Here is a 13,892-nt window from a genome sequence, read left to right on the forward strand (position 1 = left end):
CCAAACACATTAATCGTCGTGGTCGATTAATTCTTCATCAACATAAAAATTAAGGTATTTAATTATGTCTGTTTTGCTCTTGTAAGTATTTCAAGATTGTTAGATATCAGTCTATTTATTTTTCTAGATGAGATAAAAAATATACAATATTATTATATGAAATTAGGTAGGTATATAAATAATAAATGCAAAAACCAAAAGAAGCTTTCAGGAAAGAAAGAAAATGATCCTTTTCGGAAAAACAATTTGGATTCTTCTTTAGCAACTTTTCGCTTCAAAATTCATAGCTCCACCTAATTTTTATCAAAGTTCAACGTAATTACAATTTTTCTCGCTTTTAGAACAATTTTCAGATTTTATGCAGTTGTAAGTGAAGAAAATTATTACCAATAATTTTTTCAATGGATCTTTGAAGTCGTCTCACGAGCATAACTATTTTTGTTATTTTTTAAAAGACAATCGCGGGCGTTTGAAATGCGAAAATTTGTAAGTTTTCTTTTATTTTCCCTTTCAATTGGTTTTCAGTTGATCGGTTGGGGCAAAAAATGTTACCAGTTCAATGTTTTTTTAAAATTCAATTAATTAAGGTTTTTAGTTGAGATAAAAAAGTCAGTGTCACGAGCGGGATTCGAACCCACTACCTTCGGCTTGATACGCCGCTACTCTACCACTTGAGTCAAATGGTAGAGTAGCGGCGTATCAAGCCGAAGGTCGTGGGTTCGAATCCCGCTCGGGACACTGACTTTTTTATCTCAACTAAAAACCTTAATTAATTGAATGATATTAATTGGTCAAGCGGACCACGAAAAAAGTGAGTTTTTTAAAATATATCACATCAAGCATTTTGACCCAATTTTATTTTTTTAAGTTAATTATTTATTTTCGTATGAAGGTAGGTAGGAACCATTTTTATGAATTAATTAGATTGTGTTAAATTAAGCCCATCGGTAAAATTTACAACTAGTACAAATTTTTGTAGTTTGGTCGCCACCAGTCATCCTAGTAGTCCGGTTTGTTCCGTCAGGTTTTTGTCATCATCAGTGGTGATTTTGCTAGAGCATTAATGAATAGCTTTGAACATAAAAGAGAACAGAAGGATAAAACCATTTTGTATATATTTCCTATGATGTAAGATATATTTTTAATTTTTTATGTGCTGAGTATGAATAGCTTTATAAAAATAGACCAACACCGTTCTAGAATTTAAAATAAGAAATTATTATTCTTTAAAGTTTGATGTTATCTCATTTTTAGCTTTACTTGTCATTTGCTTGACGAAAACCTTTTATGTAAAATTTTTTCAGAAAAAATATATAAGGAATTATTTACAGTTTGATCAAGCAACAAATATTTCCTTCATGCTCGGATCACATTGAGTACTTGAACACCATACTTCATATCTAGTAATAAAAATAATTATACTTTGATTGGCCTGCGTCGTGACGAATGTCTTGATGAGTGTATCGGTAGTCTGGGTGTAAAGCGAGAGGGCGTATCGGAGCGACTGGAGCTCTGGGCTCTTTTCCAGAAAAGCTTTTTTCAAGCCATTCCCTCCAGCATGGAAGTACTGTTTTATTGTGTCCAAGGCGACATCAAGTACGGCACATTGCTTCGGTGATAAATTCTTTTCCACCTCCTGTATTTAAAGCGGATGAGATGGAATATTACGTTAATTAACTTCCTGACTTACAATGACACCGCTGAGTGCATTCTTGACATCCTGTTTTCCTGCCATGTGATTCTTGAACAACCTGGACATATCCTCGATCTTTGCGTTGGCCGCCAAGTTTTTCGCATTGTCAGTAAGATTTTTCAATATCATCTGTAATATTTCATTAGTATTATTAAAATCAATTTATACAAAAAATAATAAATAGTTAATTTTATTTACACTCTTGTCAGTCATAGGGGGCAGGACAACAGTCTTTTCAAGAATTCTCATGACTATTTTCCACAGTTCCTTCAACAGCCTCTTGAGGACGGTCTTCTCACAAGACTCAGCGTAAAGGGAAAGAGACCCTGAAAATATTAACACATACAAATATTGTGTTTAATTTTTTCAAAAATTGAGTAGTACCATCGAGAAGAACCATGAGAGGTCGCAATACTTCGTCTGCTTCGGCAGCAACAGTGTTACGCTGTGTAGGCTGGTTTCCGATCTGTCCACCTCCTTTGATAGCGAGCAACAGATCACCCAGCTCCTTCACACTTACTGTTATTCGATTTTCCAGACTGCAAAAAACCCAATTAGTATTCAATATGTATTTAGAAATCGTGAGATGCGGTCTGGTGTGATGTAGGTTTCAGAAAAACATTTTTTTTATCGTGCCAACGTTTCGACCTTTATTGAGATCATCTTCAGGGCCTGGGATTTACAAACATTGTTTAAATACGATATAACAAATACATATAGTAGCCCCTTTCTTGGCACTCTCGACATGACACGCAAGAATGGCACAACTACACAGAAGACAAACACTTTGAGCTCTGAAGATGATCTCAATAAAGATCGAAACGTTGGCAAGATAACGAAAATGTTTTTCTGAAACCTACATCACACCAGACCGCATCTCACGATTTCTAAATAAATATCGATTAACGGTCACTAATCACCACATATTAGTATTCAATCTGATTTTAGCAAAACAAATCCGCACCTGGTAGCAAATAATATTGCCAGTTCATCTAGTGATGAATTTAAACTTTGTTGTAGTTCTTTCAAGATGTTTGCAGCGTCTTCTTCTAGCTTTTCGCCACCCATTGATTCAAACATCTTCTCCAGTTGCACTCTTAGCTGCTGGATGTTGTTCATGAGGATGCACGCCTGGAAAAAAAATATTAAAGTAAGATTTACATTTTCCCTAATTATTAATCACACAGTATCATACAATTCGCTCTTCTTTTAATTGTCCAGGAAACTCTCGCTTTACGATATCAGCGTACGCCATCAGGACTTTTACAATCGTTTTTGCAAACCGTTTAATATATCGTTTCCAGATTTCCGGATCTGGACACTCTAATTTAGACACTACATCAAAACACTGAGTAAGTTGGGTAAAAACATCTACAACTGAATTAGAAAATAGAGCGTGTTCGGAGCTTTTTTGGAACTGCAACAGAAATATTTATTAGACAATTCGTCCTTAAATCGTTGAATTTTAAGCCTTACTCCATCTTTCAAGTCTCTATTGAAGGCACCATGGAGATATTCTAGAGACACGTCGTCATTTTCATTTAACCACTGCATAACAAAAGGCTCGAACCAGGCTGGATATTCAGGTACTGAGTCCTTAAAAGTTAGAACGTCAGATACGTATTTAGTATAAAGCCATTTCACTTTGAAGTGGAGGTTCATGTAAGCGGAAGACTTGCACAGCCGTTGCTGTTCATGTTCTTCCAAGGCGTATTTCATGTCAACTGCAAAATGGCTCCACATTGTCGCGGCCGAGAGCTGTAATTGCGAAACATTTAAATTCGGTTTTGTTTCTTATAATCGGTTGGTAATCATACTTGGCCGATGTTCAGTTCTTGAGGGAATTGGTTGAGAACAGGAACGTAACTGTTCTTGTCCTCGTCTATCACAGATACAATCAGGGCAATGATTTTGTGCCAGAAATCAAGGCTGTCCAGTCTTGGCCCATTGTCCTCAGCATCTCGTTTTGCCTCATTTGGATCCACCTTAAAATTAAAAATAAATATAGATTCTGGATTGCTTGTTATTACGAGGTTTCCTTACCTGGAATTCACGGTTGTACAGCTCGTGGCAATTCTCAAACAAGAACTGGTAGGTCGCTCTCAGACATGCCTTGACACACTCTTTAACAACAGTACTTGCTCGAGGTGGACTTGAAAGTTCTTGGACCTATTAAATTTATATGAACATTAGTTTTAAATTCACTAGTTTTCGTGTTCCGCTTAACAAATTAATATCTTTCAATTAATTAAGGTTTTTACTTGAGATAAAAAGTCAGTGTCACGAGTGGGATTCGAATCCACGACCTTGGCTAGATACGCCGCTGCTCTACCACTTGAGCTATTGTGACTTCGATCCACTTGGACACTAACTTCCCATCTCAACCCCACTTTTTTAATTTTCCCTCCTTTTTGCCATTTTTCAAATGTGTAATCTATTTGATTCTCGGCGACCAATGAAATGGCCACGGAGAGCTTTAGTGAAGATACACTTTATTTTAACTTATTATATTCACTAGTTGTCGTGGTCCGCTTGACCAATTTATGTCTTTCCATTAATTACGGGTTTTAGTTGGGAAAAAAATTTGAATTAATTATTTTTAAATATAAAACGATTAAATTAACACACAATCATAATGTAATATATTCTTAGTTTGGTCTTTCTAATCATTCTGCACTGGCAACCCATTACTGAATATGATGGCATTCAAGCCACATTTTCTCCAAGCGATTTCAATTTCCTCCTGATGATTAATTGCTGAATTATATAAGCTCAGATCATATGGATGTTTATTAAATAATTAATCTAATTGAGGGTCCATGGGGTGTTAATATTCTGCCATCAAACCACAACACACATTTTATTGCTAATAAATACATTCAGTCTCAACATAAGTAGTGAAACACAAAACTTTGAAAAAGTTATTTTTGTTCACAGATGCTAGTCAAGACAACCTGCGAGAAGAATTTATTATTATTATCATTATTTATATTTTTTTAGTTTAACTTTTTGCTTCTTTTTTTAGAAAACGTTTTATAAAAAATATTTAGTTTCTTACTAGTTTTCATTCTAGAGTATTTTCATTTCGGAAATCATCAGATATCCAACCTTATCAATAAACATTGTTTTTTGCAATTTCGTATATATATCCAGCAATGAGTCATACCAAGTGATCAAACTACAGGTTCATCGCCCTACTGACCCACATAGAAAAATTTCAAATTGCAGTATTTTGTTTTTTAATCGAAAAAAATATCTTACTCGGATTTCGTGAGATGCAGTCATTGTGTGATGTAGGTTTCAGAAACACATTTTCTTTACCTTGCCAACGTTTCCATCTTTATTGAGATCATCTTCAGGGCCTGGAATTTACAAACATTGTTTAAATTTAACAAATACATGTAGTACGTGGAAAAAAGTGAATTTATACAATGCATTTTTTTTAATGTTCAATCGAAGTATTTCTACTCACTCAAAGTGTTTGTTTTCTGCGTAGTTGAGCCATTCGTGCGTGTCGTGTTGAATGGCATAAATACGCATAAAACAAACACTTTTAGTGAGTAGAAATACTTTGATTGAATATAAAAAAAATTTGCATTCTATAAATTCACTTTTTTCCACATACTATATGAATATGTTAAATTTAAACAATGTTTGTAAATTCCAGGCCCTGAAGATGATCTCAATGAAGATCGAAACGTTGGCACGATAAAGAAAACGTTTTCCTGAAACCTACATCACACCAGACCGCATCTCACGATTTCCGAATAATCATCAACTAACCTTCACTAATCACCACACAAAAAAATATCTTACTTTCATTCGGAAGAATGTGATACTGGTGAGAAGGTCCACAGTGGATTTCAAATCCATCAGTTTCTCTTTGCTGGAAGCCGGGAAGTTATTCCTGTACATCGATAAATCTATTCTCAAAGAGTTGTGCAGCTGATCCAACAACTTCACAAATTTTTCTTTCTACAAAATTAAAATAATATTATATCGTTGTTACTTGTGCTTCTAGTAAGCAGTCGTACCCCAAAATTTGATGCGGCGAACCTGTCGCTTGCTGAAACAGCAGAAGTAGCGGTTGTGTGCGCGTAGTAGGCATTGATGTTAGCTAGGAGAGTACTCATGACTGCAGGCACACCAGGACAGAGGTATTTTGTCGAGAGGCAATGGAAATGTCTGCATTCAAAATAAATTTATTCAATGAAAATAAACTTTTTATAATTAAAATAAATTAAAGCATACGTCATTGCTTGATAAATGCTCTCTATTCCGTATCTCATAGCAAACTCCTCAACTATCTCTTGCCCTGGAGGCTCAAAGTATGTTTTCCAGGCATCATCTCCCTTCACAGAAGGAAGAATCACCAGACCATTATTTTCTTCGCACAGCGAATGGAATAGATTTTCATGAAGGCACGTGTATTGAACATGGTATGGAGCCACCTGGAATCAACAATTACATGAAACTTCTGAAAAACGTTTCTGACCCATTATAAAATTACTTTTTCTTCCCCCTTAATTTCCACACTTATGTGAAGCCTGATTGCACCAGATACAGCCGATTTGTCAGTCCTCTTTTCCAGGTTGTACCAAACTTCCATCTCCCCGGACAAAGTCCTTACCTGTTAGATTAGAAATTTAAAATTATTGAACAGAATCAACTATTAGAGACAGATACCAACCTCAATGATTGTCTGACCGAGAAAATCATCCGACTCCCTAGTTAACTTTTGCCTGAGCTTAGATTTTAGATCATTATCTTCATCCCAAACTCTGACTTTGATCCGATCAGACGAGTTGTGGCATTCACTGAAAAATGAATTTAATGTGCGTTTAAATTAATAAATTGAATGTATATTTGGTATAATTTATCTCTTATAGTCAGTCTCACTTACAAGTAAAACTTTTCATTCCAGACTGGATTTAGTTCCTGAGGCATGGTTCGTGTTCTTCGCTTGACTTTACCCACTTGGACAGTGACATAAGGGTCTGAAGTGCCACTCTTGTCCTTTGCAATCAAACCCTGAGCGCAAATGACTAAAAATTTAAAGATAAATAACATTTAAATCATTTGGAATAGAAAATTAAAAATAATTTGAATATAAATATCATCAAAGTTACATTGTGATACTTTCAATGATTGAATTACTATATTAAAAAAATATGGAAAGAAAACGTTTTTCATAGATTCCCTGCAAGGATTTGGATAGCTGTGGTGTTCAGGTATTCCATAACACCTGTCTTATGTGATGTATCATAATTGAGAGCCTACAAAAGGCATAAAAGCCACTAATGATCCGCTAGGATGATCTCTAAATATTTTAACCCTTTCAAGGGTTTAGATTTTTACAGTACATGACATAAACTCCTCCATGTGTTACTGTTTTTACATACATCAGTGACTATTCTCCAGGTTTTCTCCAGCCTTTTTCACGGCATTTAAAAGACCTCTCTTTGGGGGGCGTCGGTGGCCGAAACGGTTTAGGCGTTGATACGGCGCTCATTACTGTAAGATAAAGATCCTGCGTTCGAATCCAGCGTCCCTGCATTCGAACCCGACATACTTACAAATGGGCTTTTTTAAAAGACTTCTCTTTTACAATCATAAATAGGAATTTTGTTCATTTTTTTATAGTCCACGATATGTGTAGTAAAAGCCTTCTTGATTAAAGTTTTGACTATCTCAGACCTCTTCTACAGTTTACTCTAAGAATGATATCTTCCAAAACCAAGGGATAACATTTTTAATGACAGAAAATGGAATTATGCTCCTTGGTTATAATAAAACCGTTGTCTATGGGTAGACATACTATTGGGTTGTTCTGAAAATAATGCAGGTATTTGGTTATAAAAAAAAATTAAATACATTATTTTAACCATTTCTTATTAATTAAAATACTCTCCACCATCACTCTTAATACACTTCTCCCAACTTTATGCAACTTCTCTAACCCTTTAGAAAGGTAAGTTCTTAAGTAAATGAAAAACAATAAGTTTGAGATTTAATTATTAAAAAATTCCGTAAACGCATTTTTTAACGACTTTTGATCAATAAATTTTTCATAGAAATGATAAATGATGGAGTGAGTGTGTTGTTCAATCCTTTTTAAAAAGGTAGTTCCTACTCACAGTAAGTTGTTTTGCAACGATCCGGATTTCGAGCCTTTTAGCTCATCATCAGGTTGAAGGACTTCTACAACCACTTCTCTCGACACGAATTGCCAAATATAAGTAAATACTTAATATTATTAAATTACTATAAAATAATAATTATCAAAATAATTAGTTTAATTATTTGGATGTTTGATATTATTTATGTACATATTTCAAATAAATTTAAAATAATGTACATTTGATCTACCTCCCATTTTAAATATGAACATAATATCAAACATCCAAATAATTAAACTTATTAGTTTAATTGTTATTATTTTTGTAGTAATTGAATAATATTAAGTATTTACTAGTATAATATTTATTTGTGTTATAATTTCCGCGTTTCGCACGTTCAAATTGAGAGCCATTAAAAAATCAGCTGCTAATTGGAACGTCGCGTTGGGGGAGGGATCAGCGGGCTCACTTTGGCAATTCGTGTCGAGAGAAGTGGTTGTAGAAGTCCTTCAACCTGATGATGAGCTAAAAGGCTCGAAATCCGGATCGTTGCAAAACAACTTACTGTGAGTAGGAACTATCTTTTTAAAAATGATAAATTTTTCATGTTTAAGACCGGTGTTTGAGCATATAGTAGTCGGTAGGAGAGAGGTCTAAAAATTAGGGAGAGTGAGGCATATCCTCATAACCAAAATCCAACAGTCTGTATGTGAGACATGGGGCCGAGCGTGGTCATATAACTGATTAGGCCTTTTCCGATTGACCGATGGTGGATTCAATAATGCCAATTTCTGTTGCTTCAATTTCATTGTTGCGCGAAGATTTAACAAACTGTAGTAAATCTGCCCAAATGAAGACAGCCAAAAAGTCACTATAATCTTTTTTCATGAATTTAATGAATTTTTGAAAATGTGGTGCTGCTTCTCCTTTGTCGAGCCAATGTCCAGTACACATGCTATTTTAGTATATGTATATGTATACGNGCAGGTGGGTAGAACGAGTTGAGTGGAGATTTGGTCGTTAAAAAGGATAGACGTTTGTCGTGTGCTCTGTGTCGAAATCATTTTATTTAGCAAATTGTGTGCTTAAGTTTTATTTTTGTTGCTTGGAATCAATAAAATTCATAAGTCATTTCGAGTACAATTTCAGTAGCCGCCAACTTGCCTGTAGTAGGAACAATTCTTGACACACAATTTTATTCTCCAGCAAACAGAGTTCAGAGATAAGCTGACTACATTGGCTGAGATTTTTTCATTGATAAGCAACAAAAAAAAAATTTTTAATTCCACTTCGAAATTGTGCCAAGTCATAATTATATTATTTTATATCCACATATATTTGTGTGTCTTTTTGATTTATGTATAAGCTATATTTTATTTATATTTTGTGTTTACCTTGTTTTCAGTATTATTACTATTCTCAGCGTGTATTGTTAATAAATTAACAAAATAGAAGTAAAAACTCGATCAGCTCTATTTGCAAGGGGCGATACAGTAGAATACTATTTAAAAAATATTAAAAGATAATCAATGTCAAAAATATATTATGGAACTCCCTGAGAAAAATTCTGTACTTTATTAAAGAAACAAAATCCTTTAGGAAATATATTTGCAGAGATCGGACGCGCAAGATGGAAAAATTATAATTGGTAAAGGGGAAAATCCCCTCGATCTTAAATTGGTGGATAAAAATGGGATTGTTGATTCTGGGATATGTTAAATTTTGTATCCTTCAGAGTTTCCAAGACTCCCTGTACGTTTTAATATATTTTGAAATAAACAATGATGTCGTTTTTCTTGTAGAGTAATGAATATCACTGCCTCGCCATATTGTTGACACACGCAAAATTAACAGAGTGAAGAAAATACCGAAAAATTGCAACCCAGAGAAAACAAAAGTTAATAACCAACTGAAAGGAACAATAAACCAACAAATTGTTGATGTTTTGTTTTTTTGGTAAATGGCGATGTGTGTTTTTTTTTTTTTATTATTCACAATGCCTCTTATGGGACAAATAATAAAAACTGTACAAATAAAATACTATAAACATAAAAAACGAGATTTATGGTTGTACAGTATTTGTGGAAAATATGTATCAACGTTTATTTGTTGAACTTGTCTGGGTGACACTTTCCTGGAAAGATGTTGTCTAGATGTTGGAGTAAGACAATTTTCTTCGACGTTTTGAGATAATTAAGAAACGAATGTTCAACCATGATTTTACACACTAAAAATTATTATTAGCCCATATGGAATATCGGTAAAGCTTGATTTGATTTGTACGTATATCCAATAATATAAAATACATAACAGAAAGACAATAATTACTTGATGAATATTCAATTAATATAAGATAATTCTCAATTATTGAAAGTATCACTATTATTTAATTTATTTACATGCATACTAAATTGTTTTCAAATTAAAACTAAACACATTTAAAGCTGATATGAAAGCTAAGTTCTCCATAATTCAAAGAAATAATGAAGTACTACACACAACAACAAGCTTTTTCTGGATAAAATAATTTGTAATTCTTTGATTAATATTGTTAATTGTGTATTTTATAAACTAATAATTTTAAATAAACAACAAACAATTTCAAATGATAATAATTCTACAAAAAAGTCTAAATATTTGGCTGTGAGTATTGATCAACATGCGGAAAGAATATGTGTGTGTTCAATAAACATAAATTAAGCAATAGCTGCATTAAGACAATAAAAACGGTTGCATGCATTCCTAGTGCAATTGGAAACTAACATAAATTCATAAATTTAAAGTTCTGTATCATGAGGACTTTTTAATATATATGGCAAATTATGTAAATTTTAAATTGAATATAATTGAATACTTGTTTTGTCTTTGTTAGACTGTTCAGTGGTTAACTCATTTAATAAATAAATCTCCCATGCACGTTTATGGCTTTGTAATGTAACAAAAATATATGCCCATTTTGAATTCTACAGCTCCCAGAAAAAAAATTTTTGAATCACAACACTATATTAATCAAGCTTATCTACATGGTTTGCATCTATCTATATTTTTCTTTTCTATTGAATTTAGTTTAATCTACAGTCTACTGAATATGTTAAATGTATAAATACTGATTGTTATATTGTGTTTATAATTTCTACAATATGGTTAAAATGCGACTATGCTATTGCACAATTTTTTTGGGGATTAATGCCATTTTTATGATCCTCATTTGTATTCATTATATATTCCTTTTAAACTAAATTTTGTTCGAACAACAAGAAGTTCCATAAGGTAGAGTTACAAAAATATTGATAGTTTCATGTTAATGATTAAAATTATACAAGTTTCTGACAATAAATGTCAATTATTACTTTAAATGAATTGTGATTTTTTCCAAATCTCATTTCAGTAGCAATTTCTGTCCACAGTCTTTCAAATGATTGAAATTAACAATATTTAATTGTGATTTTACTGATGCTAGGTTTTTTTATTTAAGTACATATTTAATCTGATTAATTACTTGTTAACACGTTTTTGATTTAGTTTGCCACTAACACTTGTAAATCGATAAAATATGCTCTTTCTGGTTCTAACAAAATTGCAAAGATGTAATGGATAATAAAATAAAAAACAACGTTTAGTTGAAAAACCCCGAAAACAACCAATCATTTACGTTTTGATTTAACTAGTTATCAAAAATATTTTTATTTTACCTATCTTGCTCTCTTAGTACAGACGTACATTATTGAGTGCCTTTTTATTTTAAACTTTGTCCTGTATTCATTAGACAGTTTATAATTGTTATGTAAATATCTTGAATTTTGTTCATACATTCACTAGATTTCGTGGTCCGTTTGACCAATTAATATCTTTCATGTAAGTACGGTTTTTAGTTGAGATAAAAATGTCAGTGTCACGAGCGGGATTCTAATCAACGACCTTCGGGTAAATACGCCACTACTCTACCACTTGAGCTATCGTGACCTTAATCCACTCAGACACTAACTTCCCATCTCAACCCCACCTTTTGAATTTTCCCTCCTTTTTGCCATTTTTAAGATATTAATTGGTCAACCGGACCACGAAAACTAATGAATGAGTTGAATTGGATATTTAAATCTGTCATATATTTCATGATTTACGAGCATAAATAACTATTTGGTAAAATCTAATTTAGTCTAACCCTTTTTCTGAAGTGTAACCGTGATGTTGATTCCATGAACTAAAGTTTACGTTCATCCTGTTTCAAATCAAAGTTGTGATTTTATTTTTAAACTAAAATGGATAGTGGGTTTCAGTATTTCTAATACAAATTTGTTTTTCTGTATAATTATTGAAAACTCGATTAATACATCAAATTGTGCAATGACACAGTATAAGTAAATTGATCGCCATGATATAGTATTGCAATAACAATTTTGAGATAATATGAATGTTGCTTTACTGAGTGCTTTGCGTTTAAGTGTTAGTTTTATTGTATTACAAAAGGAGCAGGCATAATGGCCTGACCTGTTATGGCAATCTTGCAAGACCACTTTGACGTCCCTTCTAGGACAATATCTTCTGCTTGAGCTAGCGAGTCAATGTGAGTGTCCGGGTCCATCGAGAAGGTTGTTCTGTTTTAAAACAACACAACACAAAAACTACAATAAAAATTGCAAATTTATTTTGCCCCTTCCTTTTCCAATGTTAATATTAATTCCCCTTTGATTTAAAAGTGGGAGTCAAGTCAAGAAAACAATACTTTCACTTAGCATCGACAATTTATTAACTGCTTGGTTTAAATAACATTCAAATTGCTAATACCATAAGTATCCACTGATCGTCTTTTGTACAATTTGGAAAATGGAAAAAAATCTATATTTAAAGAAAAAGAGGAGGAGGACAAACAATAAAAATAGTAATACATAAAAGGAAATTGCCTTTGCTAGTCAAATATCATTTTCTCAAGCTACACGGGCTAACACACAGGCGATGTCACACATAAAACAACTGTTCAAGACACACTTTCCCATTGTGATTGACGCATGGGAAAATTGTGCTTCGAGTTGTAAAACAAAACAAAAAACATCTATACAACAAACAGTCATAGGCCTCTTAGACCGTTCCACCGTCCTCGTTTAATAAACAAACCTGTTATGGCAATTTTGGCCGACCATTTGCTTGTTCCTGCCAGTACTGACTGCTTGACGGCTTTCATGTGACCTATGTGGCTCTTCTGATCTGGTCCGAATACAGTCCTGTCAAACAGATCAACTTTCTTCTTCTACCTCTATTCATAAATTATTAGCAAATCCATTTTCTCTCATGGTTTTTTTTTTCAAATCAATAAATCATTTAATAAGTTCAAAATCGAAATTACGTGACATCACTTATGTGCGTTTTGATTTTTTCATAATTATTAGTCGTTATTTTTACAAATTTCATTAAGAATACATTAAATGAATTCTAATTAAAGATTTTTGAAAAATTACATTACCTTATAAGCTCGAATATTTCAGGCTTTTCTCTTTCTCTCTGCTTCATTCTTTCCTTCATCGCTGTTATAATTGTGTTTGCTTTATCTTCTGCTCCGTGTTTAGAGCTCTTCTCAGCAGCCCCTAAAATGAAATGTTCATATTTTAATAATTCATCTAACGTCTGCGTTTTCTTCCTATTGTCATTTATTATTCAACCAATTTATACAATTTTAATTTCCAAACTTCCCATTATTTACAACAAAATATTGTGCATACACAATATACAATATATATTGTGAGTTATCGAGTCTACATAACAATTAAAACTGCGATATACAATTATAAATATGCACGATTATTATAGTAATCGATATACACATGTGAGTGAAAAATCTATAGTGAAAAGGTGAATCTAATTGAAAGATTGATCGTATAAGGATTATTTATTAAAAAACTGTAAAATTCTAATTTTATTTACAAAAGCGTGGTATGCTTATCTAGCTAAAATCAATCAGGTCCTAATGAAGATCTTTTCAAAATCAAAATTTGAGCTTTTGCAGGGGTGGGTTTGATTCTAAGGGTGGGTTTTAAAGAAAAATGACCAGACTTACCCCAGATTAGCTTTTTTGGGTTGTATTTCAG

At 32.9% G+C, this 13,892-nt stretch overlaps 1 protein-coding gene across 5 annotated transcripts in view; it reads right to left on the minus strand.

The window, feature by feature from the left end:
- LOC106667999 (protein unc-13 homolog A) overlaps nt 1–13,892 on the minus strand; it is a 50,540-nt gene that overhangs the window by 11,031 nt on the left and 25,617 nt on the right. For 3 of the 5 annotated variants that reach the window (XM_024229576.1, XM_024229578.1, XM_024229574.1), the window contains 17 exons: nt 13,271–13,391; nt 12,925–13,031; nt 6,597–6,738; nt 6,384–6,510; nt 6,204–6,323; nt 5,945–6,144; nt 5,728–5,878; nt 5,510–5,668; nt 3,737–3,862; nt 3,511–3,678; nt 3,170–3,451; nt 2,889–3,110; nt 2,658–2,824; nt 2,078–2,232; nt 1,892–2,019; nt 1,691–1,822; nt 1,423–1,636 (listed from right to left, as the gene is read on the minus strand). In XM_024229576.1, coding sequence (XP_024085344.1) covers nt 1,423–1,636; nt 1,691–1,822; nt 1,892–2,019; nt 2,078–2,232; nt 2,658–2,824; nt 2,889–3,110; nt 3,170–3,451; nt 3,511–3,678; nt 3,737–3,862; nt 5,510–5,668; nt 5,728–5,878; nt 5,945–6,144; nt 6,204–6,323; nt 6,384–6,510; nt 6,597–6,738; nt 12,925–13,031; nt 13,271–13,391 — 2,721 coding nt within the window. Of the gene's footprint in view, nt 1–1,422; nt 1,637–1,690; nt 1,823–1,891; nt 2,020–2,077; nt 2,233–2,657; nt 2,825–2,888; nt 3,111–3,169; nt 3,452–3,510; nt 3,679–3,736; nt 3,863–5,509; nt 5,669–5,727; nt 5,879–5,944; nt 6,145–6,203; nt 6,324–6,383; nt 6,511–6,596; nt 6,739–12,300; nt 12,408–12,924; nt 13,032–13,270; nt 13,392–13,892 lie in introns of all 5 variants that reach the window. The other 2 variants (XM_024229577.1, XM_024229575.1) reach the window with 1 other exon arrangement.

The sequence above is a fragment of the Cimex lectularius genome, unplaced genomic scaffold (genome assembly GCF_000648675.2).
Source record: "Cimex lectularius strain Harlan isolate CLEC.00 unplaced genomic scaffold, Clec_2.1 scaffold437, whole genome shotgun sequence".
NCBI classification, from domain to species: Eukaryota; Metazoa; Arthropoda; class Insecta; order Hemiptera; family Cimicidae; genus Cimex; species Cimex lectularius.